Raw genomic sequence first — 22,033 nt, 5'->3', positions numbered from 1 at the left:
CATCTATTTACCAACTGACAACTTTGGCTACTAGAACTATATGTTGGGCTCAGTAAGGCTCAGAACTGAGCAGACTGAGGCGCTGCATCTGAGCTGCCACTTCAAATGAAAACAAGATTCTTGCACCTCATTAGACCTCTATCAAAAATATTAATGGTGGAAAAATGAACCTTTGAAAATCGAAATTAGTGTTTGACTCTGTTAGAGTATAAAAGTCACAAGTAAGAACTGGTCTCGGATGTTCACAAAAAAATGAAATACTTGTGCACATCAGTATGTATACTTAGATATACTTTTTGTTCACAAGTGTGATCAGGAATATTTTTTATATGGATTGAAGTTGGCAGCCACTAAAAATGCCACCACAGCTTGATTTCTTCCTTAACCCAAACCATAACTGCAAACTGTAGTCTGTAAACTTGTTTAGTGTGCCTCGAGAACTATAATCTTGCTTGGAATGCACTAAGTTAGACTTTGATCACAGTAACAGTCGTTAACATTGGCAAGAACTAAGTAGAGTCAATGCACTCTGTTCTCAACTCCTGTAAAACTTGAACTTTCAAAGATGTCTGGCTCCCTGGGGCATTACAATTTATTGTTAGAGAAGAAACATAAAGGAGCTTCCCTTTCACTCCTGCCAAGAACATATGGTGGGATTTTTTTCTTAAATAGCCCATATTCTTCAGTGTTACTTCTGAACAGTCTTGTAAAGAAACATGTGCATCTCGGGAGAATATAAAATCAATTATATAACTGTTTCAAAGATGATTTTTGTTTAGCTTAGCATTACAGAACAAGCGTGTAAGCTCTCCTATACAGGCAATGATGTTGCCTAAAAACGTTACCTGTAGCTTTTTCTCCTTTACAGCCTATGCAGTAAAAAGTGTAAATATCAACTTACTAGAATCATGTGAAGTGTTTTGGAAATCATACTTGGTTAGCCTTTGACTCACTGCATTGCCCTGTTATTTAATGTGTCAGTGTTTCAGAGACATGCATCAATCTGATTTCTATACTCTACTGAGCAAATAACCAATAAGGTATTAATACAGTATTGGTCTGAATTGTTATTCTGGGTCTTACACTTAACCGTAAAATCTGTACGAAGGAACTCTGATTCCTAGAATAAAACATACCTATAGAGGATATTCGCACCCATAAAGCAGCCCATGAATTTAAATAAGAAGTATGTAAGAAATAAATAAGAAGTGAAAGTAACAAAATGTTTCTGCAGTTCTGCATCCAACATCTCTACCAACCTACTGCCATAAGTTTGGAGTTTGGTTTTTGGCTGGTTTTGTTGGTTTGGTGTTTTTTTGGTTTTGGTTTTTTTTTTTTTTTTTTGCATCTCTCCAATCCATAACGCTTCCAGTGCTGTTCCTGCACTATCTGTGTAAGCAGCAGGCTCTAGCCATGTGTTTGCTCACTGGCATTTTAGCAGGCTGATCAAGACAGGTGATGGTTGAGTTCACACTCAACCTCTTCCCCTCAGGCAGAAAAGAAACAGATTTAGTGCTCTCTTTTTTTTTTTGTTTGTTTTTGTTTTTTTTTCTTCTCTTTATTCAACCAGTAATTTGGGGGGGAAAAAAAATAAGAACTTACAGTCCTTAAGACTGCGAACATTTTACCAGTATGGCTGAAGCTAGACAGTGGACCAAAGCTACCCAGAGAACTGATGTTGCATCAACCAACTTTGCTCAAGGAAGCACTCTAAAAATACAGCAATCGGGTTTGCAACAATGCTGTTCAATTTATTTTAATTTAAAAAAAATGTGGAGGAAAAACTATTTGAAAAATCTGGTTAGTTTAGGTTTTGCAGAGCTCCCTAACCTTTGGAATTTTCTTTTTTGTAATTCCACTAATTTTTGATCACAGAAGTCGCCATTGTGATAATCTAGCTTGACTTTTGCCTAACATAGGCCATAGAACTTAAATTTAGTTCTTTGCAGGGAGGTAAATTATCACTAATTTTGCAAAGATTTTTTTGGGGTGCTCTGATCTCACCATTTTTCTTGCCTTTAAGCTCTGTCTTTACCCATACATCTAGCAAAGTAATACTCTCGGGATACTGTCCATTCTTAATCATGGATTGAACTGACATGGAGAATACTGTAAAGATTTTCTTTTTACCAGCTGCAGAAGCACTAATTAAACTTACTGGTGCAGAAGTTGATCAGCCAGCAGATGTAGCCCCATTCAGTTTAAAAACTGCAGTTTCAGTTACAATTATCAGCATCAATATGTATTGAAATGTTGACAGAACAAGTAAGTCTGTGAGGTGTGGCATTTATGAACCTTAATTTCTGAAGAATTTGCACATTGTGCAGGCTTTTGTTGCATGTAAGGAAATTCCAGTTAGGAGCAAAGCTTTTCTTGCAGTTGAAATATTCATAATGTCTCTTGTTTGTGTGGATTCTGTGGTGTACTGTTGGAAATGAGCTTGTGAAGCAGCTTCTGCCTCTATGGAATACTTCCTTTGTCAGGCTCCTTCTTCCCTGTCTAGCTGCTTATCACCACCACCAAAACAGGCCTGAAATGGTGTTAAAAGATTAAAAACACTTGTGAAGGAAGAAGGAAAAGGATCTTTTTCAGACAGTGTGATGCATAGATTTAATTTGCATGTAGAACCCACTAAGGGTAATGACTTGTACGTAAGAAAAATGCTATTTCACTTTGAACTGTAACACAGACCCTTTAAAACATTGTGTTTAATTCAATAATAAGCAATTAGTTAAGCAAAATTAAAAAAAGCCTCAGAATGTGGTGGGGAAAAATCATAGTAATTAAGCACATCTTCTCTGAATATAATCTTAAAGCTATAATAACTCTTATATTGCCCATTTGGCTGGAAAAGCTGCACTTTTTATTGTCACTTAAACCTTCCGCCATCTCTGCTACAGGGCTTGCTGTATGGGAACTGTATAATGAGGCCACAAACACTTAGTTTGTTGGAAGGAGATATTGCATGCTCATGGACTGACTCAGCTGAGCAGATGCAGAACATGTGGCAGAGCCTCTGATCCCAGGGTTGTGCATAGAAAACAAAGGCCAGGATTAAAAGCATTGTATCTCCTTTGGTTTCCCGAGTTTCCAGTGATGTTGGCATGCAGTTAAAGCTGGGTTGATCTCTGTCCCAGTGCAACTAGCATTTCTTTCTACACAGTGACACAACCTCAAAATGGAGGAAAGAAGAAAGCCCCAGTCCCAGCTTAGTTTGTCAGCTTATAGACAGAGAAGCCTCCTTAGAGGAAGGTGACATGGGCTTGAACTTTCCACTGAGAGGATGCCCCAAACTTGAGCTTCTGGATAGATGAATTTTTGTAACATCTCACAAATTAACTGGTAATAAATATTTCTTCTTAGAAATAAATGGTCATGCAATACCAGATGCTGCTTTGTCCTGTCAGGTCTTCAGTGCATTATATGTGGACTGAGATACTTTGCTGGATTGGGTTCCCCAAGCAACCTGAGCAGACAGATCTCTGTTTCTAGAGCCTGACAGGTTTGGGCATGAGCCAACTCATGAGCTACTCAGCGCTATCAAACTTACGTAATTTTTGATATGTGCAAAAGCACGGCTTTTGGTGCCTGAGGAACTTTATAGGTGTTTCCCTGAGATCTTCGATTTAAATGGCTCTAGGCTTTAATAACAGCTATATATAGGAATGAGTTTTTGGATTGGGGCAGATAATTGCCTGAACACTTCTTTTTTTTTTTTTTTTTTTTTTTTTTTTTTTTGCTTTTGGACCTATTCCATGAGGCTTTTAACTTGTTTATGATGTATTTTTTTTGCATTACAAACCATAATCTTAATGTGCTTACTGGTTTATATGACAATAACATTCCATTCTATTTCAGGGTTTTTGTTTTACCACTTCAGATATTTGACCTGCTACAATTTTCAGCACAGAAATATGCTCCTGTGATCTTTTCATCTTGTGAAGTTAGTCTAATTCTCTCTTCTCTGCAGTTTCTAGCTGGTAATAAGTCTTGTCTGAATAGAGTGTCTCAAGCTATGATTTGTCTTCCGCATTTTAAATTAAATGTGAAATATATGACTTTGTATCCTTTATTTGGAGATGTGTATTTAACATTAATTTCATATTAATATGGACATGTAATTCTATTTTAATATTTTTTTTCATATTCAGCTGAAAACAACTTCAGTTGACACAGTTTAATTTGTGCTTATTGTTAAAGCAATGTATGGAATTTTATGGCTATTGCAGCCTTGTTAGTTAGACATAATCCAGTGTTAACTTTGCCTTTCCAGAATTCCTATATACTGTCTGTCAAAATTTCATTCTTACAAGTGCAAAAGTGTATTTTCAGTTTATTTTTGTCTTGGTTGATGTCACTAGGGAATCCACTAGTACAGGAGATAAAGGATAAAAAGATTCAATGAATGGAATTTGAAATGAGGACAAATACTGACCTAGAAATACTAAAATATTAGTAATAGTTGCCTTAAATGGCATTCTAGGTTATAAATTCAGTTTTGAGAATGTGAAGTCTTTTCTGGTCTTAAAACGTTCAGGCAAGGGGCATTTTTAATATATTCTCATTGTTTTAGCAATATTAGCCAGAAAACAAGTAAGTGCAATCATTACGAATGGTAAAAGTGAGGAATTGTGGTAAATATGGTAACAAAAGTAAAAAAAGCTTTATAAAAATATATTCTGGTCATCACAGGACTATTAAAGAAATCTTAAAATTGGTATTGTTCAGTCATACTAATGGTTTCATAGTAATTACACTAGGATTGCTAACAGGTAGGGTTTTTTCAGAGCAGAAGTATAGTTTAACAGCTTCCAGTCAATGGAATGCATCAAAGACAGAATAAATTCCTACTCTGAACAAGTCTTTCATTTCCGTTTTTTTTAAACTATTTCTAAGTATTACAGATTCCAGGAAGACTGACAATCTTCTCTGTTTTGATAGCAGACGCTTACAAAATTGTAAAACATAATGTAATGTGTCTTGCCTTTTATCATGAACCCTAGTCAGCAAAGCTCTTAAATTTCTGCCCCTCAGCAGGTTCTAATCTTATAGGTTCCTCCCTCTGTAGAGCGGTCTGTGGACTGTGAGGAATTCTAGGAGCAGTGGTTTTCTTTTGGAATTTTCTTAGGCAAGCTGAGCACAAATTGTTTTTAAAGCCATCTGGTATGTTATCTAAACGTAAAATGTCTCTGTTTAAATCAGTTCTTCAAGTGAAGAATTTGAAAAAAAAAGCAATCAGTGGTACAGATAAAGTATAATAGCCATTAAACTCCTGTAAGCTTCTCTGACTCTTAAAAGTATTGTCGTTGCTAAATTCCTCTTTCTTCATGTAGTTACATTTTTGGCTGGAGGTTTTCTGGTTTTGTCCTCTCTTATGTGGAGCTGCTGCGATTTAGGGGTGGATCAGAATGCTTGAAAATCAGAAGCTAAAAAAAACCAACTGTGACAAACCTGTGGAAAACTCTATTCTCTGGACAGGTTATGAGGCTTGATAACACTCCATACTCATCTGTGAGCTCTACAGTTTCTGCTGTACTTGGTGCTTGCTCTTCATGAAGAATTTCTATCCCTGTCTTTGTTCTTTAAGGTCAGGCATATGGGAGCAGAAAGAACCAATTCATTGTCCCACTTTTGATAGGAAAAGGGAAAAAATTAAAACTGAATGGGAAAGAAGGTGAATTGATTAAAAAATAATGCAAAGAAAGTAAATGGTTTGACTGGCATATGCCTTGATTAAACAGAGTGAAAATCACTTTTTCAGAGAAGCTGTCTAATGCTTTTGAAGTCTACTAGAATTGTTCCATTGAGTGCATAATGTGGAACATATCTTAAGGAACTGTAGCTTCTATTCTGCTTACAGAACTTTAATGGATTCACAAGCAGCTGGCAGGTCTCTGCAGCTAAGTGGCGTATTATCAATGAGTACATTTTGTTTGCTGGTAGGGCTCTGCAGGGTTTGAGTCTAAGACCTCTACTGTTAAAAAACTTCTATCAGTGACATGGAGGACAACATAAAAATACACCTCAAAACCTACAGGCAGTGTAAAATCAAGAGATAGCAAAGCACAAGACATCAACACAGGACAATCTGGATTGCCCTTTAGGTTAGCTTCAAAAAAAAAAGAGTATTTTTCTGAGGCCAAATAAAAGCTATTTAATTAACACAAAAGATCAACTTTAATTCCTGGCAGAAGGTGAGGGATTCTCTGAATTTTTATGTGAGCTGAGAGGAAAAAGTAATGGTGGATGATGAGCTGAAGGTGAGCTCCTGGTTTGACATAATGGTCAGATGAACTAATGTAATCCGTTGTTCTGTGTTCATATCATCATTAAGTGGGAGGGTTGCCTTTTCTTTTAGCACTAATGTGGTTAGTAAACTGTATGAAAATGTTACTGTCTTTGTAGCTATAGACAGGATTGAGTGAAAGCTTGACTTGTTCTGATTTATTTCAGTAGTAAAAAAAATGTTAAGCTTGTAAGTTTGGTTTTGTTTCATGGGTATGTTCTGATCCAAACAAAACTTGAACTTGATTGGTCCTGTGGCCTGTGTGGGACAGAAGATCAAAACTAAATCATCACAATGGTCCTTTCTGGTCTTAATATATTTACTGTAACTTTGTCAGTTGCAGCTAAGAGTCATTTTTAATACTTCTGTGGTCTTTCTTCTAATAGTAACAATTTGAATGGTTTAACATAGTCCTACTGCTTCCACGGATACTAAAGGGATCCTGAGTGTTAATGGCAATACTGCCACTGGCCTGCTATTTTAGAAGAATAGGTGACAAACTTAGGAAGTTGCATACCTCACCACGGTAAGCTTCCCTTTTCCTTTGCTTTCCTTTTATGTTAGACATGGAACAGTAAAGAAACTCTGGGTTCTGTTACAGTAGTTACTTGATTCATTTTAAATCCCAGAGTAGCACAACCTAGCTTTCCCAAATTACAAAAGAACTGTTGCTTACAGTTTTTATAGCTGTAGACAGAATTGATCTTTCTATGTTCTCAACTATTTCTTCCATGAGATGATACTTAAATCCTCTACCTTCTCACTTTCCAGCAGTCTGTAACTTGAATAAGTCAGTTAACCTGTGTTCATATTACGAAGTTCACTGGGTGTGAATAACCTCTAGTTTATCTGGTGATAAACTTCAGATTGGGCCTTGTCTTGGCTTATTTTCATTGTTCTTTCTCATTGAAATTCAACACATTCTTGATTATTTGTGTAGATATGATCAGTTAAAGGACAGTATAATAAACAGTGGACATCTTTGGAGTTGCCTTTTTAGGTATGTTACTTCAAGTTTACGTGGGCTAAGTATGTTCTTTTTTAATGTTTATGTAGTCGTCATCGTCCTCGCTGTCTTCACCACCATCCTCATCGCAGCCTCAGGTTAGCCACAGCAGAACGAAGGCTTCACCATTGTGTCACTCTGCATCCCTCTCCTGGGCCAAACGTAATCATGTAGGTCCTGCAAAGGCTACCAGTCCGTCAATCCGTCTTCGTCGTTGGCGGCCCTTGATACGCCTTCCATCTGTTGGGCTTCATTCTGTTGTAAGTGTAGTCCATCTTCAGTCTTTCCTTACTCTGACACGACTGGCCTTCTGCCACATAACTCCGGTCTTCAAGACATCATTTTTTTTTGTTGGGGCCTTTTCTCAACCATTCTTAGGATTTCTTTCTTCCTTTTTTTTTTTTCTTTTTTCTTTACCCCATGTCAGACAGCAAAAGTACATCACTCCATGCTTTGCTGTCCAGGTATTTTTGATTCAGTACACGTGCCAAATCATTTTCAAAGCACAGATGAAGTTTGCCCTTCATGAAGTGGCTTTTTTTTTTCACCATAGGCTCCACATCCAGCCTCTTCTTTTCACCTCATCTTCATGATCTTTCATTTGGATGTGCTAAATAGAGGGGCTTCTAATTCTTTGTCACATTATATTATTTCTTCTGTGTTTGAGACCTGGTTTATGTTCTCATATCCTAAACCTAGTCTCCTTCTCTTTCATTCCGAGTCTTGCTTAATGGTCCCTGGGTATTTCAGTAAAGATTAAATGTTTCCTGTAATCCCAAGGGGCTGGCTTACTTTTTCACTTGACATCTGTTTCTTTATGCAGTTTATAGACATTCTAGTTGAAGGTGAAGACATTTTAATAAGTAAAAGCTTGTCATCAAATACCATACTTATGCTTTTGTTCTTCTTCACTTGCAGGGCACAAACATATCTTGAAAATGTAGGAAAAAATTACATGCACAGAATAGCCAATATTTCTAAACTGTACTATGACACCATCAGAAATACTAAACTGAAAGAATGGTTTAGTGGTATTTCATCCTGCTTCTAAGGAGTGATCACACTTTTAGTACACACAAAAAAAATCTTGATATCTGGGGGTAAATGGTCTTAAAAGTAAAATCGATACAGTGATTTTGGTTTTATCATTCTTCAGTAATGGCCACGTTTCACCTGTGTTAATAAAAATTCTTATTTGAGGTATGTGAATTTTTTTGCTGAGGTGAAATAAGTATTTTGACTGTGGTCCACATAATTTCCTTTTTCATACAGCTCTCTCTTTCCAGATGTGGAAATCGTTCTTAATGTATTGTTGCAATTAAAAATTAGTGTCAGAATGCTTCCATTTCTTTACACCTTTATATTCTTACCCTGATAAGAATCTCAAGATAAGACCTTTTCCCAGATTCCTTTCTCTTTATGTAAATAACAATTGCCATTTTTAAGTATCTAGCTCTTTTGTAATCTCCAGAACTATGGAACATTCTTGGTGGTATAATTTGGAACTAGTTAAATACCTTGGGATTTGAGGAGGCATGGAGTTAAGCACAGAGTTAAGTTCTTCCCAACTCATGCTTCCTCTCCCCATTTAATATTTATGCCATTAACATTGGCAAATCTCTGACATTTTACCTGGGGACTTGTTTGTTTGTTTGTTCCAAAACTTGGAAAAGTCTCCATCATATTTCTGTAATTTGAAGCTGGGATCTTGTATGAATTTGACCTATATAAGCTTGTTAACAAAAGACTTCTTGAGGAAGACTGGAGCTTGAATAGGCATGCCTAAACCAAAAACATTAATTGACCGTGAGTTTACTTCAACACTAAATAAACCATGACTTCTCCAAGGATGGCCATTACAGCATAACCTGTTGTGATTATACTAGAAAACCATAGTTAGCAAGTTGAGAGTCTTATTTACTTCAGAAAATTTCTAAAACCAGCTCCTCATCCATCAGCAGTGAGCATTTGCTTTGAAAATGTTCAAAAACTTCATTCAAAATGTAAGTGGCCTTCAACAGATCTGTATCTGGCAAAACAGAAGCTTGCCACTAAAAATAGTTTCAAAATATTACTCATTAACTCCACTGAGATCCTGAGTGTCTCCATCTGACAAGATTAAAATTCTAAGTCCTATATGCAAATATTTATCACTGAATATGATATAGTCTGATATTTATTGGTTACTAAAATGTTCTTGTCTTTACACTTCCATATAACATAACTTTCCAAGAAGATTCAAGAACATACAAACTATATGTAAATTAGTTTAACATGCAAACCCCATAATTTTGGGGACTAAAGCTGTCTCAGTTGGCTTGATAATAAATGCTACCTTGTCCTTCAAGTTTTTTCCTGTCAGTGCCTTTCAACAAGTATAGCTCTGATAACTCTGCTAGATGTACAAGGAGGCAGAATTGGTCTCAGCATTGTATGAAAAGGTTCTAATATTGCTTTTATTAAGAAATCTATGCACTTAATTTTATGGGAGGGGAGGAAACATCCTGTGTATTGTTTAAAATACAATTGAACTTTCTTGTAGTTCTAAGTACATTTCTATTACTTAAACATTGATAGACAGAAAACAGATTGTGTCAAAATTAAGACTGAAACTCTTACTGATGGTAAGCTTTCTTTCACTTTTTAGATAAGGTCTCCAGATGAGTTAAGAAAAAAAAATAAAATTGAGAATATTATCCTGAAATGGACAGTGTTTTATTGATTGCAGTAGATGTGGCAAATTTTTAAGCTATAGGTAACAACATGCTTCATTAGTAATGTTGACTTTTTCTCAGTCCTTATAATGATCTCTTATTCTTCCAGCTCATCTGTTCTTTTAATTTAGCGTCTCTTGCCTTAGGATCATTTTTCTGCCTTTTGTATGTCATGCTAATCTCCTAATTCTTTTTTGTTTCCTACCTTTTTCAAATTGGAAAACATGATCTTTTTTTTCCCCCTCTCATTTACTTTCTGCATCAGACTAAAGTTCCTGTTCTTTAAAAAAAACCAAGAAATGCCTATTTAGAGCAGCATACTGCTGAATAATCCCTCTTGTTTATGGATCTAAAGGGAGATTTGTGTTTGTATAAACATTCTGTGTCCAGATACTTGGCCATTGATAGAGCCCATCTCTGAATTTCACCTTCTTGCTTGGCATTCTCTTGTTCAAAATGAGATGCCACTGTCCTGCAGCTTGGAATCGTACCTCACCTGACACTTGTGTGTTCTAGCTACAGTTGGGGACATAGTATTAATAAGCTTGAGACGGCTTGTCTACCGTGACAGCATGGTAGAAAAATACATAAGGCAGTGCTTAACAAAGGAACTTCTTGCCTGTTCTTGGGTCAGCACTCAACAGTCCCTCAGAACCTTTCTTACAGAAATTCTTTTTCATTATTCTGGACAAGGGATACCTTGATCCAAATTAGCTATGTATGTTCAACTGTGAAACTCCAGAGCATTTCAGATACCCTAAACTCACTGCGGTATATTGAACATGAATAGAGATGTCACTGTTCTGTGAGAATGAGCCAGAAATAATCTTGCTGAAAGTTGTGATCATCATTCCAGTGGTCTCTGTTTTAATTGCAGTATTTTAACCAGGATTCAAATGCCTTTCGCAGGCCTCTACAGTATATTTGCCCAAGCATGTTCCATGCTTCAAAATGGAAATTGCAGGCACCTAATCTACCCAATAGCAATTGCATCACTTTTTCCCCTTCAAAATTTATTGAATCCAAACCATACCTAATGTTCTGTTGAGTAAACTTCATTTTGGAATGTTTTTCTTTGGCTGTTTTTAACTCCTTGTGAGTGAAATTCTGTAGTTAAACTCCTAAGGTTTTTTCTTTTAGACTTCAGCTACTTCAGTAGCTTCAGCTACTTTTGTTTCTTTCAGTTGCATGTCTTTGAAACTTTTTTTTCCTCAAGTTCTTCAAAATTGTCTTTTACTTATGAGTCTTTACCACTCTTCTTCCAGAACCTGACAGCCTCTTGATACCAGTTTCTTGACTTAACACAAGTGGTGTTTTTTTCTTTCCCAGTCACTGCCTATAATGCAATGCATTCTACTAAACTGGTTTGTGAGACTTCTTGCTTCACTCTGTTCTTCAAAAGCAAGTGTAAGAAAACAATAAAAATACAAGATTTAGCTGGAAGAAGTTGCCTGAAATCTGCATGTAACATTGAACTTGTTTTTATAATGTAGTCTTTCATGAATAAATTTTAAGCAGGATGAGGTAAGGATTTGTTCAGTATGTCCATGAGAGCAAGAGAAATTTTTTTTTTTCCCATTATGTCTTTGTCTCATAAATGTAGTTTTGGGGAAATGAAATGAGTTGCACATCAAATGTGATGACCAGTTTTGTTCTAAGTTAGCAACATTTGAAGATCAAAAGATTTCAAATGCATGAAAATTTAATACTGACTGTTAGATTGGGATAATGACCTAAGTGTGTTAGCAAGATTCACTGTGTAGGTGATGAAATATACTCTACCAGCTGATATGATTGGGCAAACAGTGATATAGGGGCGTACCATTGAGTTTCTGAAAGTTAGTGCAAGGACAGGAAAGACGACTGTTGTAGTTCACAAGGAGAGGGCAGCATGCAGTGGTGAAAGGTGAAGTGAAGGAATTTCTCAGTACAACAAGAGGGAGTAGGAGGGGTTACCATTTGTACAGTAAAAACCTTGGGAAGTGCTATTTTAAAAATCAGTGATTGGAAATCTGCTAGTAAAGAATAGAAAAAGAAGTGTAGAGGTCCTGTTGCGATAACATGAAATAATTCACACAGACTGTTTAATAAAAGCTGAAAACTTGGCCAAAGGTGTAGTTTTTCAAGGAGACCACAAAAGATATCTCCCTGAAGCTGACATTCCCTCTTCTTCCCATTCCTTTGAAATTTAAAATCTTCTGGTTCAAGCATTAGAATTTCTACAGCTTCCCAGTGAAGTAGAAATTGGCCTGACTAGGCTTCTTCTCATGTGTGTGTCTGTGTGCGTGCATGCACACGTATGCAGTAGATGTCTTTTTTGTCCCTAAGGAGAGGTGGTGGGGACTTTGAATCAGTTTTATCACATTGGGAAGGTTTAACCCAGTTACTTGTTTGCCTAAGTCATAAGCAACAGATTCTTATAATAGAAAGTTTTAGGTCATCTTGACTATTTTGACCCTATTGTTTCTCTTTGCTTATGATTATGCAAATAATCATCTCTCAAAAATGATTGAAATCCTAATTTTTCAAGCAATGTAATAGATCTACTTGGTAGTAAATTTACTACTATCTACATTAGATGAAAAGAAATCACAAGGGAAGGAGACTGCATTACAACATGTTGTAGAAATAATGGCGTGGCACTGTCATTCTATGAGGCTGGGGAATTAAAAATGTAAAAACAACATTTCTCATGGGTTGTGGCAGCAGCACTTAATGGAAGCACGTTATTTAGATTAGGCATGTACAAAAACTCAGCAGGATTCCGTAAGTCCAGCAGTGTCTTCAAGTAAGCTCTATGAAAAGTTAATCATGTTGGGTTTTTTTGTTTTTTTTTTTTAATGGTTTCCCTATCCATCATCTAGCTGTATATAGGCTCAGCATTCCAAGCATGCCAAGTGTCCCTCTATAGAAAAGGTGTTTATGAGAAGATGGCAAAGAACACAGTCCTCAAAATGGTCAAAGGGACAACTGTATTTTGGTCTAAATGTGATCAAAACCAAATCCTGAACATCACAAAGTCCTCTGAAATAGTGTTGCTTTGAGCTCTTCTAGTTAATGTCGACTTGAGCCCAGGTAGCATATGTTCAGATGCAGGCTTTTAAATGCAAAGCCATTTCCTTCCTGAAGTGAAACTAACTGGCAGTAGTCTTTCCCCTAACCCTGAAATTCCTTAAGCCCAGATTTCCCAGTTGGTAGGTTTAATTGGTAAGTGAACAAGCTGTGAAGTTATATCCCTACACTGGCATTAGGTGGCAATGTGGGATTTGGCGAGGACTCTCAGCTTTGCCTGCTTACACGCTTTTGTAGCACCATGGTGTAGATGCCTCTGAACTGTCGGTTGATCGATGGCACCTTGTTAGTATTCCCCTTGGTTGTTGGCTACTGTCCTGTGCAGTTTTCAGGAAGTTATGGAAACCTGTGGTCCTTGGAAGTTTACAGCTGGGGTAGCCAAATCTAGAGGCTGCTTGTTTTGACTGGTGGGTTTTTTTTGTTGTTTTGTTTTGTTTTGTTTTTTGTTTTTTTAAGCCCTGGCTCTGGCCTTCTGTAAAGAAAAATTCTCAAAGGCAATTCACTTATGTCATAGGAGAGAAAGATTCCTTGGAGTTCTGGTGGAAAGGTCCTTGTGTCCTTTTGATAGCAGCCTCATTTTCAGTGGCAGGGATGCTCTTTCTCTGTTCTAAGCCCTCTGAAACAAAGGTGAAACAGGGTATTTATGCCTTTCACACTTTACCTGGTCATGGACATGAATCTAAATGAGGGTGAGGGGAGATTGCATGGGTTTTCATTTTGTTTTTGTTTTTCTCTCTTTTGTTTTTTTGAGCTTGCTACATAAAATTTCTGTAAGCTGTTGGCAGTTCCTCTGTAATGCTGTGTTCTTTGGTGTTCCTGATGTATTGAAGGACTTACGGTGACTTCTTGTCTTTTGCTTTATTGTTCTGGTAGTTTGCTACATTTCTTCAATTTAGAGCAGAGCATCTTTTAAAGTCTTTTTTCATGACCATCAGGAAGAAGGAAGCTTTTAACTCGGTCTTGAAAACATGATGCAACTGTAAGGTTCTACAGCCCATTTTACACTCCAGTCTGTTTCTGGCAAATTCTTAGATTCTCAGGGTGCTTGAAGAAACTCACGTAAGGCTAATAGTAATTAAAAGATGGAAGAAAATGGTGTGAAATACATTTTTATAGAAGTCAGATTTTTGATAATTTAAGAAAAACAGAGGTGCTTTTTCCCATTCCCTCAAACAGTATAATCTTAAATTGTGGATTGAGGCTCAGATGCAGGCTGGACAGATTGATGAGGAATAAGACCATCAACTGCTATTGAACACAGTAGTGGTGATGCACCTTTTGGCTCAGAAGTTCAAAACCTACTGCTTAGCGGTTGCTTGGAGTGTGTGTTGGCAGAGTACCATGCTGCGCATGCCCTGATTTTCTTCTGAAAAAGCTTTTGGTTGCTGTAGTTGGCAACACAGTAGTGGGCCAGGTAGATCAGCTGTAACCATTTTTTATGTCATGTCACTTGATGTTGTCACTGCACTTCATCTTTTCTTGGTGTGACACCACTTTGAAATTTCAGTCTTAGGCACTTCTGGTTATTTCCCGTCCTCCCCACCTAAGATGCATCAACTGTTTCTTTTGGTGGCCTGTGAAGAGAGAACAGGTTAACTGTAGTATACGTGGCTTATGAGGAAAAAAATTATTTTGACCAAGTGAATATTTTCAGTTTTAAAACACAACAGGTTCAGAGTTCAGCCCTGTATCACTTCGTTATGGGAGACGGGTTAGTGAAGGAGTTGCTATTTATAGGAATATCTATTTTTGTTAATGTATTTGAGATGATACTGCTTCTAATTCAGTAATGAAAAATAAAGCTTTTATGTAGAGCTGTAATTGGAAGTACTGCCAGATACTTTACTGAAAGGATTCTGGCTGAGCTGTGCATTTCAGAAAGCTGCTTTATATTCTGAAATGTTCTGCAGTGTGACTTCCGCCATACTGTATAGATCCAGAATGTGCTTCTCGCTTGTGAGCTCTCTTGGCCAGGTGTTCTGCATATTATGATGATATGTTCTCATTAATCATATTGTGATAAGAGGTTTTGTGAACACATTTTCTTTTTGTTTTGTTTTGTCTTGCAGGCACCAAGTATAGATGAAAAAGTAGATCTTCACTTTATTGCATTAGTTAATGTAGGTGGTCATCTCTATGAATTGGGTAAGAACACTTTTTTATCTGCTCTCTCCATTTGTTTGATACAAATACAAGTTAGTAATGTTGTTAACTAAGTTTGAGAGAGATTGAGATGTAATGTAGAGCTTAGGTTCTCTTCAACTGCATCGTAAGGTCTGGGGGCTTTCCCCTTTTTTTTTTTTTTTTTTTTTTTTTTTTTTTTTTTTTTTTTCTTCAGTTATGCTTACCTCAACTCATATTAAGATAGAATACTAGACTGCCTCTAAAATTCCTTTATGATTTACAAGGACAGGAAGCAAGAAAGAATTGATGAATGCTCAAAATTTCAGAGAGGAACGTACTGTTACGTCCCTGAATTGCTTGTGGAATTAATAAATGAACTGTATGCCACTTTAGACGTGGTAGCTATATTATTAAGTAGCATGATACAATTTAAACTGAAATTATGTAGTCAGGATACTAGCAGATACTAATATTCTGCAAGTCATTTGTTATAGGCTCGTTATTTTTTCTTCTACCTTTTTGTGGTCACTAGACAGTTAATGGTAAAACAGTAGTCTCTGTTTTCTGAATTACAGCTATTTTTTTTCCCTCTTCGGATTGTGTAGCACCAAATTCTGCTCAGATATTCTCTAATGACTCCAATATTAAACTTGTTGCTGGGCAACTAGCTTTCGCCGCAGGCGCTTCAGAAAACTAGGAAGTAGATCAGAATTTAAAAACTGCAAGTCATTGGTCTTCCCTAACATAATTTTTGCAGTATTTTATGGTGAGAACATGTTCGTCTTTTGAGAATCAACGTGTAATTAAGCAATGCCCTTAACAGGTGACAGCTAATCATAACCTGGGGCATAAGTGGTATATAAGAAATGGTTATGTTAATATTAAAGTGATCTAGGGGGTATTATCAGCGCTAAGTCATGAACAATAGGCACACAATTCTGTATTTTTATGATGTTCTATGCCTGACAGTGAACAACATCAAATAGTGAGGCAACTACTGTAGGATGCAATATAAATATTTTATGACTCTAAATGTCAAGGTGTGATGGATGGCTTACTCTTCTTTTAGTTGTGTTCTACTACTTCCATGTTACCTTGTCATTGTGCGTTAATTTGCTCTTCTTAAAAAGCACACTACAATGATTACCATGTTTGGCTATTTTCCCTAAGTATAAGATAAAACCCACTTGAATTTTTTGCTTAACTAAAAAAAAAAAAAAGTCATTTAGCTTCACTGTGTAGTGGAATGCCAATACTAATATTTCCTTTGTTCTTAAAATAACTTCTCTCTGTATCAGCGGAAGAAAGCAAAAAATACTTAAAAGTAGGAAAATGGGAGAAGGTTTTTCAATTGATTCACTGGCTTCAGTCACTGTGGCCAGCATGTGGGCTTTGGCAGGCAGAAAATGCTAAGGAAGCACATGGATGTTAAATGCTTATGATGTTTTTGCCATAGAAAACACATTATTTATAGGCACATGAAATTAAAATGCAGTTCTGCCAAGATGTATGTAAAAAAAAAAAAAAAAAAAAAAAAAAAAAAATTGAATCAAATTTATCTTGGAGCAGTACAGGGCATTCAGTTCTGTTTCCCTGGCACAGTCTGAGGGTTTTGCATTGTTGTATCTTCAGTCATGGTTGTTACAATAATGAACTTGTTCATGTAAATCCAAAAGTTTTCTAACATCAAATCTATTTTTAGTTATGGAAAATGTAGTTTGGAAGTGTTGTCAACTTTGATGGAATCTTTGGGGAGGGAAAAGTCTTTAAAAGGGAGGACAGAGCCAAAAGGGAATTTGGTCTAGCAAATACTTAGGATACCCTGACATATGTTCTCATAGCTCTTCTCAAGTAACCTGAAACATATTTCTGTGAATGAAATTATTTTTAAAAAGCTGAGAATTACAGCATTATTATATTGCAAATGGCAGAAAAATAATTAACTATAGCAACCATTTTTAAATGCTGTGAAAGTACTTAACACTTAAAGTTATTGGGTTTGTTTGATTATTTATTTTAAATGAGAGTCACATTTCAGTTATGCCAGACTCTTCAGACTGGTTGGTTTGGTACTCTGTTCTGTTGTGGAGTCCCTGATCACAGCTGTCCAAGACCACAGATGTACAGCTGTCTGTCTGGGTAAATCCGTTAAGTGTAGTCGAAATCATTCTTCTCTGCTTGAAAAACTGAAGTACCATACCAGCACTAAAACAATTACAACTTACAGCCTTAAAGTTTTCAAATAAAATACTAAAAAGTATTTCATTTTTGTGACTGATTTTTTTTTTTAATGTAACAGATTATACATAATGATACCTGTTGAAGCAGTCAGCAGTGGAGGAGACACCAGGGAATAGCTAGTTGCATGCGTGATTCTTTTATGAAAAATGAGGTAGCATTTTTGTAAGTGGAGAGCAAAAAATCTGTTCAAATAATTTTAACTGGAAAAATGAAGCTTTTCTAATTTTATGAATGTGTTGTTCAATCCTGCTTTGTGTTTCAACAGATGGGCGCAAGCCATTTCCAATAAACCATGGGGAAACTAGCGACGATTCTTTTTTAGAGGTAGGAACAGAAAACCTTCTTAAGTGGTGCTATACAAAATTCTTGCTATATTTCTGCAAAGTTTATTAAAAAAATATAAAAACATGTATACAAAAGTCTTGCTGTATTTATGGTTGGATAAGGAATAGAGCCAGTGGGATGGTGAGACAAAATTAGGTTTACTCAGTTTTAAAAGGTCAAGGGAGGCGATTCTGCCCCTCTACTCTGCTCTGGTGAGACCTTACTTGGAGTACTATGTCCAGCTCTGGAGCCCTCAGCACAAGAAGGACATGGAACTGTTGGAGTGGGTCCAGAGGAGGGCTACAAAAATGATCCAAGGGCTGGAGCACCTCTCCTATGAGGACAGGCTGAGAGAGTTGGGCTTGTTCAGCCTGGAGAAGAGAAGGCTGCGGGGAGACCTGATTGTGGCCTTTCAGTACTTAAACAGGGCCTATAGGAAAGATGGGAAAAATCTTTTTAGTAGGGCCAGCTGTGTCAGGACAAGGGGTGATGGCTTTAAACTGAAGCAGCGTAGGTTTAGACTAGACCGAAGGAAGAAATTCTTTACAATGAGGGCAGTGAAACACTGGAAGGGGTTGCCCAGAGAGGTAGTGGAGGCCCCATCCCTGGAAACATTCAAGACCAGGTTGGATGGGGCTCTGAGCAACCTGATCGAGTTAGCGGTGACCCTGCTCACTGCAGGGGGGTTGGACTAGATGGCCTCTAGGGGTCCCTTCCAACCCAAAACATTCTATGATTCTATGATTCTAAAACTGTTATATCAGTATGCTCATGTTGTGACTGTGGGTGACAGAGCATCGTAACATGATAACAAGAAACGTCAGAAGGTTGGCCATAACAGAAGATCAGACTGACTTTTCTTCCGTGCTGAAGATTTTTATATACCCCTGCTCCTTTCAAATCATGTGAGATGAAGTCATCAGATTGAAAATTTAGGATAATTTTTCATTCTCTTCCCTTTGGTTTAGTTATTGTTTGGTAGGTGCCATGTTAGAAGTTGATTTCCTTTCTGACACTTGCTCATAATCATTCTTCTCCAGTTTTGTGGCTTCTTTTGCGTACTTCTTTGTGTCAGGAGCTGTTTAGTTGGGAAATGAATTGGAAAGGAATACAGTGAATGGGGAGGAGTCATCACAACAGAATGATGTGAAGTTGAAGCTGAGAGAAGACTTTTATGGTATCCAGACTGGATTAGCTTTACAAAAATAAGAAACCAGAGAAACTAAAAGCCAAACAAATAAAACCTTTTCTAGATTAGTAGCATAGACTAACGTTTGTAAAGTTTGCATACAATTTTTGCTTGTTGGGGTGAGGGGAGAAGTTGGATAAAGCTTTCCTGTTTTCATATGTGGCTTTTTTCTCTTTTACTGATAACATGTGTTGTCCAGATTGCACCCTAGAGCTAGATGAAGGAATTACTTAAAATCTTTCACTTACCCTACACAGCTTAGATTCATCTTGAGACAAAGGAAAAACTTCTGAATACAGCAGTACTAGTAAAGGCAAACTTCAGAGATGAGTTTAGAAAGTCAGACAAGCAACACATCTGTTGCACAGAGTGTTATTCAGTCACAAAAATCATTGTTGCTAAGGTTCTGCATAAAACTTTTGCTCTCTTATGCTGCCCATATGAGCACTGTAAAGAATCCTGGTAACTCAGATCAGAAATGGAGTTTACATAGATTTGTCACACTATTTAGTAATCCTTTAGGGAAAAATCCATTTTGAGCATAATTTGTATGAAGCGTATCTTCATATTTCAGCTGTGGGATTTTTTTAATAAGTATGATTTATAGTGGTTTTTGTTTTGTTTTTTTGTTTGTTTTTGTTTTTTTTTACTTTTTTCCCTAGGATGCAATAGAAGTTTGCAAGAAATTCATGGAACGTGACCCAGAAGAATTAAGATTTAATGCAATTGCACTCTCTGCAGCTTAAAAGCCTTTTCCAGTGGGCTAATCTATTGCAATGTATTGTAACAATAAAACTGTTGCCATATGTTAATAGTACAAATTTTGATACTTCCCTAACATGTTGATTAATTGTAGCATACGTGGAATAAACTTTGCATTTGTCCTTGCTATATCTTGCAGCTTGTTCCTAAAGCAACTTTGGGTATTTATATACACGCATGCATTTTGTGCAAAACTTCTATGATTGTTTTTTTCCCTTCCACCACCTTAAAAGTTTTGGGAATTAGTGTCTGTAATATTGCATTGTAATAATGATGAGCTAGTTCAGAGCAGGATTATCGTTTGTATCATTCACAGGTAACATATTGAGTGGAGTATGTGGTATGTTAATGGATAAAAACTTGAAATACGAGGCTATCTCCATCTTTTAATTATAATGATACAAGAATATTACAAGAACTTTTGCAGGTAGCTCAAAAGACAAAGGCATTTTTTTCAGTGCATCATTTATAAATAAATATATGGAAGAAAAAAGGCAGAAAAGACTGTTTCTTCTTACTGTTGGTGAGCACTAACATTTTAAAATTATCTTAATCTTTACAGTTTGAATAAAACTTAATTTTGTTTCTCAAGCCTGATAATATTAATAAATTGTCAAAAAGCTTTAGTTAAACCAATGTTTGCTATTTGTATATGTGGAAAAACAACATGGATTTTTGCCCCAGAAAAGCCACACTAGTAATGAATGCTACTTCCAACGGTAGGACTGCAGAGGGCACACACGGGTGAATGCAGCAGTGTGAAGTATCTCACCTAACTGAAATAAATGACAGAAAAGTAACGATGATTGTAATGAAGTTTTGTGTAACAAGAACAGAAACAGACTATCGATTTTAAGGTAGCCATGATAGTCATACACTTTCTTTTCCCTTTAGGAATATCTATTGTAAGTTTGTCAGGTGGCATTACTGAATGCTGTGTAATACCCTTCCCTGTGCCATCCTTCCCACCCCACCCACTGGACCCTAAGGTACTGTTGACCAATTTCTTGATTGGTTTGGGGTTTTTTTGTTTGGTTGGTTTGGGTGTGGGTTTTTCTGGTGGGTTGTTTTTTTTTTTTGGCTAAGCAATCTTATGCCTTAGGATTCTTGTGAAGGTTGGATTTAGTTAACGTGCATGTGTGTGACATTCCAGAAAAATACTCCTTATTTGTTGCTTTGAGGTGAAATAATTCAGATTTGCTTCCAGACAAGACCACTGCTGAAGGAAACTGAACCCTTCATGTCCCAGAGGGTGCTTTCATTCTCTATCAATTGTCATTGCAGGAAAAATGAATGGGGTTGTGCTAGGAGCAATCTGGCAGAGTTTTCCTTCTTTATGGGAGTGAAATAGGCCTGGGAATCTGTCTTATCGCTTAAGAACATCTTTTTGCACTCTAAAGAAAAAAGTCAGAGTGTCTGTCTAAAACATGTCACCTGGAGAGTCCGCTAACAACAGGAGTCTGTTTTCTATAAGTGAGATGATTGGAAAAGTGTGGAGGAAGAACAACACTAATGAGCTTCTATTTTTTGATCACTTTTTCACCCCAAGAAAATGCAGGATCGGTTAAGACTCGCTTTGTGTTGCCATGCTCCTTAGTAAAGCCCTGAAACTTGCTCTTAAATAAAAATCAAAGGCTTCAATAACTAAAGCAGCTGCTTTGTTTTCCTGCTAATATCAGATGTCTTCCTGCTAATACCAGAAAAAACAAATGAAAGTTGTCACAATGTAATTGGGACATTGCATATTTTATGCTAAAGGTGACTTGGAGGATTATGTTTAACAGAAGCCACAGTTAATGTAGATAAGGTGCTTTTAGGGTAGGGAGGAGGGTGAGGAAAGAGAGGGAGAGGAAGTGCAGTTCAAAGCTGTTAAACTAGCTACATCGGTTGTCTGCTTTAGGGAAACATTCACGCCACATGGTCTTCAAGGTTCAGAAGATTTTGGTGGGTTTAGGTAATAAGGATAATGGAGGTGCTCTGGTTTTGTGCAGTCATTTATTGCAAAATCACTTCAGAACTGGAGCTTTAATGGAGTATGAGGACCAATTTAGGTGAATTCATGACAAAGGAAATCAAAGTTAGAACAGTAAACTTGGGGTGGGATTTCTCATGGTCACACTGGAAAACCACATCTTGAATCTTAAGGAAAATTTTCTAAGATTTCTTAGTATTTTGGCAACAGGATAGTTTTGCTCAGTGTTTCTTAGGTAGTCTTCAAATCAGTTGTCCCACATGGTAAGGTTTCCTTCTATTTTGTTTTACTTTTTTAATTTCTGGTTTATTTATATATAAGATGGTACATTTTAGTGAACATT

General features: G+C 36.7%; 1 protein-coding gene across 3 annotated transcripts in view; it reads left to right on the top strand.

Annotated features, from left to right (window-relative positions):
• UCHL3 (ubiquitin C-terminal hydrolase L3) overlaps window positions 1-20,168 on the top strand; it is a 42,688-nt gene extending 22,520 nt beyond the window's left edge. For all 3 annotated transcript variants that reach the window (XM_009646998.2, XM_035902401.1, XM_035902402.1), the window contains exons 6-8: window positions 15,148-15,223; window positions 17,709-17,767; window positions 19,619-20,168. In XM_009646998.2, the coding sequence (XP_009645293.1) occupies window positions 15,148-15,223; window positions 17,709-17,767; window positions 19,619-19,702 (219 nt within the window). In that variant the 3' untranslated portion in view covers window positions 19,703-20,168. The remainder of the gene's footprint in view (window positions 1-15,147; window positions 15,224-17,708; window positions 17,768-19,618) is intronic.
• Window positions 20,169-22,033: the final 1,865 nt, after the last annotated feature.

Source organism: Egretta garzetta, unplaced genomic scaffold (genome assembly GCF_000687185.1).
Source record: "Egretta garzetta isolate BGI_Z169 unplaced genomic scaffold, ASM68718v1 scaffold129, whole genome shotgun sequence".
NCBI classification, from domain to species: Eukaryota; Metazoa; Chordata; class Aves; order Pelecaniformes; family Ardeidae; genus Egretta; species Egretta garzetta.
This window is presented reverse-complemented; position numbering and strand designations above follow the sequence as displayed.